The sequence below is a fragment of the Austrofundulus limnaeus genome, unplaced genomic scaffold (assembly GCF_001266775.1).
Source record: "Austrofundulus limnaeus strain Quisiro unplaced genomic scaffold, Austrofundulus_limnaeus-1.0 Scaffold121, whole genome shotgun sequence".
Lineage (NCBI taxonomy): Eukaryota > Metazoa > Chordata > Actinopteri > Cyprinodontiformes > Rivulidae > Austrofundulus > Austrofundulus limnaeus.
In genome coordinates this window covers 665,341-670,936 of record NW_013952523.1, presented here as the reverse complement: position 1 = coordinate 670,936, position 5,596 = coordinate 665,341, and the positions used below count along the sequence as shown (strand labels likewise).

Here is a 5,596-nt window from a genome sequence, read left to right as displayed (position 1 = left end):
TTTCTGGACATTTATGGTTTGATTTCTTTGTATGTATGGATCACTTGGGTTGTTACCAACATCTGGTGAAAATTTTATGTCATTAGCACCTCTAGTAATATACACTGCTCAAAAAAATAAAGGGAACACTACTGCTCAAAAAATAAAGGGAACACTTAAACAATGCACGCTAACTCCCGATCTTAATCAATGAAATGTTCACATTGAGTACTTTGTTCTGTACAGAGTTGAATGTGCTTCACAAAAGTTTGATTTACTTGGACTTAGCGTGCGTTGTTTAAGTGTTCCCTTTATTTTTTTGAGCAGTGTTTTTACTGAGAAAAATGGTGACGTTTTCAATACTTATTTTACCCGCTGTACCTCTCTTAATTAGCTTATTAAAGCCTTGTTAAAGCATATTTGTTCGAGTTTCTGAGGTATTTTGACCGCTGCTGCTCCCTGCTCTGATAACAGCATGCAGAGTTAGCGCAGAGCAGAGGAGGGAGAGAGAGAAAAAACTGTGACCACGACTCTGCCTCTGGGACTCATATGGTTGTACAACGGAGCATCTGCTATTATTAGCCATGCTAACGTAAACGCTGGCTTTGGAGGGCGGAGTTAATRTCAACAGATTTTTGGAGGGCGTTACCAACAGAGCTCATTAACATAAACAGCTCTTCTGAACAGAAGTCAGAACAGGCAGAACTAGAAAATGGGAAATTTTATTATCTGAGAATTATTTTGTGCATTAAATTGAATGAACATGGTCTGGATAGCCCACAGACATACCATAAAAATTTCTAGGACCCATAATTGGTCTCCTTTAAGTATTTTTGGTCTGAGATAAGAATTCCCTGCAGACCATACGAATCTCACACTTTGGTAAATCTGAGTCTGATTAAAAAAGGTGAATAAATGTAAATCAGTAACTTTGATCTTTGAACAGATTAAAAGTGTGGTGCAGGTTAGAAACAGTTATTGCACTTTTTATTTCTCTCTTACAACTCTATACAGTGTAATGTGACTAAAGCAGGTCAACAAAATTCAAAATTCTTCATAGATCTATTATAAATATTCATGTCACTGTTAGAGGTGAAATCTGATCAAACAGAGAATGGGAAACTACATCACGGTGCATTGCATGCTGGGTAATGGCCACCATGTTTTATGATAAAGCCAGGAGGCAGAGCTATGGGGGAAAAGGCAGTTAGAAATTACAGCTTGTGAAATCATGTTTCTGCTGATTTAGTTCTTATCTTTAAACACTATTAACACTAAAAAACTAATATTTGTATGCCCCAGATTAGATGTGTATCTTTGTTTTTTGTTGTTTTTTTTTTTTGCAATTAAGTGTGTCTTAATGACATCCCAGCTGCAAAGGATGCTGGGAAGACATCTTAAAATTATCTTTGTCTGACTTTTTACAATAGTTTTGAGTGTGGTTTTTCTGGACAAATTCTTGTTGAGTTTTTGTTTCAAATTTAAATTAAAGTCTCCATCTTTGCCTGTAAACTAAAACCATGAGTCAGGAGATCTGGTCTGTGTATAAGAGGAGAGTCCAACACAGAAACTGTTGTCCTCTGCTTCGGGAAGATGTCACCACGTGACTCTCCTTGTTGTTGCTGCTGCTGCTCAAAGTCAGTGAGGTGATGTATGCAGCAACACTTCTGGCAGCAATTTAATAATCAGAATTATTCAAGCGAAAGGGAAGTCAGTTAATAATTTGTAAAGTTAATGCAAATGACAAACTGCTAAACAAAACAAAAGTTTCACTATTAAAGAGGCTAGCGGAAACACAGAACTGTGCCCACCAACGTAAAGTTGGTATAAAAAAAAAAAGAGGAAAAAGAGTCCAACTAAAAACTTTGGAAGGCTTTCAGAAAGCTGAAAGAAATATTAATGGAGACCAGTTTAATTAATGGACTCTGCTGCATTATTACATGTGAGAAAATAAACAAGAACAGAACAGATTTTTATTGCCCAGTTGAAATTAGCTTATTGTAAAAATGTATATTCAGTATAAACTAATCTCATTTCCTTAGAATAATGTGAGATCATATTGTGGTGACTGAATGCTGCACAAGAAGGGAAAGTCCTAAATAAACACCAGATCACAGGAAGAAGACCCCTGAACCCACCTTCCAGCCCAACAAGTCAGCCAGAGCCAAGCAGCCTTCGTCACAGGAGCTGATATGAGCCACGTCTCTGCAAGAAGGCAAAGAACCGATCAGCTGATCAGCCACATGAAGATGTTACCACAGCATATTGTATTTTCTTATACAAATCATTTGAAAAATATGACGCATGAACAAAGTCCACTTTATTTTTAAAACAAAACACCTTTCTCAAGGAGTACGACACAACCTGAGAAAACCACTGGAAGCAACACAAGATTATCAGCTTATGATCAAAACTCTGAGCCTCTACTGCTGGTTCCATCAGATTCCCCAAAACCTTTCACAAATGCTGCTGCTTGTCAATCTTACTAAGGTTTTTTTTTACCTGTTTGCTGGTGCTTAGTAAAAAAAAAAGGACAGTAAAAATGTGTTTTTTTGCTCCATTTTAAGTACTTCTTCACATTCTTGTCCAAATATGGTCACTTATGTCTTCAAAAAATAGGACAGAAAAAAAAGAGCAACAAAGAGCCTCTTTTTATATTTCAAACCAGACACATTCCCACATGTCAGAAAGTAGAGGGCCTTATACCAACTTATTTTATAAATACTCAGACATGTCCCCATACTCAGAACGATATGATACTAATACCAGTATCTACACTGGTATCAACACTCCACTGAATGTGTTACACTTTACATTTCAAGTGAAACGTCTGTTGGTTTCATGTTTAAGAAATGTGTACAAGTTCAAAGAAAATCCTATTGGTTATTTTTATTTCATTTAAAATGCTGCAGCAGCACATATCATGCTGCTTATTTGATCCAATCAGGGGGCTGTAGGTCACTTTGTTCTAAATAAAAGAAACGTGTTTTTAAAGTCTCAGTGTAATGTTTAGGTTCTAACTCAGTAAGTATTCAGTATCAATATTTGATATCAGTAAGTACCCAAACTGAAGAACTTGTACTTGGAGGAAAACCTCTAGTAGAGATCATCACAGTACAACCTGAAGACCTCATGATAAAACAGCCATATTTACCTTTTGGAAAAAAAATGTGCACATTTTTCTTTTGAGCTTTGTCCCCTTAATGAGCAGGAACTTCTCTACACTTGGATGACTTTCCAAATATTCAAGATTCTCTGAAATCATAGTTTAGCTGAATTTAAATGAATGCTGAGAAATTATCTTCTATGGAATTCTTATAGCAGAAACTCCCTTTTTTGTTTGTTTCATCAATAGAAATTAGTTTACCATGACTTATTTTAGACGTCTGAATGAAGGGAAAGTTTGAGTAAGAGGGTGATTTAGAATTTGAGCTTTAATAATGCATTTTCCACTGGATATCTAAAAATTGATGGCGCCCCCTGGTGGTGAAGTGCTAAACAGTCTGATACTGACCATCTGGAACAAAGAACACGCAATGTTTTATGTGCCAGATTAAGCAGTGATGTTTGACCTTAAACACATATGTGTTCTACAGGAGTGTGTGAAATGAGGCTGTTGTCTCACCTGTAAGCCTTTTCTGAGTCAAAGTCCATACCTCCTCCGAAACCCAGAAAGCCTAACATGGGATCAGCCTGCAGAGATAAACATGTATGGATGTAATGCTGAGTCAGAATAAGTCATCTGAATAATAATAAGTTAGTGAAGCCTCACCTCTCCTGCTTTCTCCATGTTAATGAGCAGCCGGGGGCAACCTTTAGAAACCCTAAATGACAAAAACAGTAAATTAAAGGATTTATTAGAGAAATGTCTCAGTTTAAAACTGAGATTATTGTTTAGAAACAACAAAGTTGGGATTATTTTGGTCACATTTTGAAAATACCATCATGTACAAACTTGCATAGTATGTGTTTGCAGTTGGTTAGTTAAAAAAAAATGGGACCATTCATGATTTTAAAGGTATCATATCATGCTTTTAAATCCTTCTTTTTCACGTCTAAATCATTCACTTATGGTCTATTTAAAATAAAACTGCAACGCTTTGGTCTTAATTCCTCGTTTTTGTTGCTCCACAGACTCCTTGCTTTCCTTGCTTTACCCCTGTTCTGAGTTGCGCCTCAGAGCAAGCTGTTTTGGTGCGGTCTCTTTAAATACAGGTGAGATATTTCACACCCCGCCCCCTCCAGGTCGCTGAGCCTTCGACTCCACCCCGTTCGGCCATGTTTGTAGTTTCATAGCAACAACACAGTTACCTACCGACTAAAAACTGTTTTTAAGATAAAATAAGATAAGATAAAACTTTATTGATCCCACAGTCTGGAAATTGGCACTTTACTGCAGCTTAATACAAGAGAGGCTGAGAAGAATAATGAAAGATTAATAAAAGATAACAAACAAAACCCCACAATATACTCATGTGATATATAGTAATGTACCAATGCACATATACACATATACATAAACACATATGCTTATTTATATACATATATACACCGTAAAGTACAGTACAAAAATGAATGTATATGGTGCATATTAGTGATGGCAGATGGCAAAAAAGTATAAGGATGTCAACAACAGTAGACTTGTCAATCCAGCCTTACATGTACGAGCCAGAGTCTGACCCAGTGCAWGACACTCAGAATGACAAACCTGCAGAACCACATCTTCAAACGAATGTGTCACAATGGTGTGTTATTTATTTACACACTCTGTGTCCTTACCTTCACTGGGGAGCATAGCTAAACTAAAATACATGCATTTGAATTACTATTATATTATATATTTTACTTTTGTGATCAATAAAGTATTTTTTAATTGAACAACTACGATATACTCACACTTACTGTACAGATGTGAAATTATTTTCAATAAATTGATTTTTGTGCTTGACTGTTAGTTTGAAATGTACAAAAAGCAAATAAAATGTAATTGTTTTGATTTTTCATTACCAATTGGCCTATTGATTTCCATGTGTCAAATCAGAACTTAAATCATAATTAAATGATCAGTCACATTCTAATTTGGAACTGTAACTAATATTGTATGTCACAGGTCTGTGGGACAGCAAAGAACCTGGAACCCAAACGTCTAAGCCAGATAAATTTCAAAYGCCACAAGGCAGAGCATCATTTCAACTCTAACTCCAGAGTTTTAATGACAGAAGTACTCCCAAACACACCTCATCATCTTTCACACAGACATCAGAGATGGTGTTAGCAAAGCTCAAATTCAGCCACTTTTCCTTCTCCAGAAAACACTAATTGGAAAGTGATGTGATGATGTACTGACAACATTGAATGTAAGAACTTATGTACTTTATTACTCCTTGATAAACAATAAAAAAGTGTCAAATTACATTTACGGTTTTGATAAAAATCATTTTTACCTAAAATGCAAAATTATATATGTTCAATAGCTTTTTCTGTATGTGGAATGCATTGCCTTCATAAAATATGTTAGCAACAGAAGATAAAAATGGGAGCAATCAAATCAAATAAATTTATCACATACACAAAGTTTATAAATGCAAAAAAACTGCATTTAGCATGAAATGTCTCC

At 35.7% G+C, this 5,596-nt stretch overlaps 1 protein-coding gene across 1 annotated transcript in view; it reads right to left on the bottom strand.

Annotated features, from left to right (window-relative positions):
* sirt2 (sirtuin 2 (silent mating type information regulation 2, homolog) 2 (S. cerevisiae)) overlaps positions 1-5,596 on the bottom strand; it is a 20,689-nt gene that overhangs the window by 5,696 nt on the left and 9,397 nt on the right. Inside the window, exons 13-15 of the mRNA XM_014014995.1 lie at positions 3,752-3,803; positions 3,605-3,672; positions 2,118-2,184 (exon numbers count right to left, since the gene is read on the bottom strand). Of these exons, the coding sequence (XP_013870449.1) occupies positions 2,118-2,184; positions 3,605-3,672; positions 3,752-3,803 (187 nt within the window). The remainder of the gene's footprint in view (positions 1-2,117; positions 2,185-3,604; positions 3,673-3,751; positions 3,804-5,596) is intronic.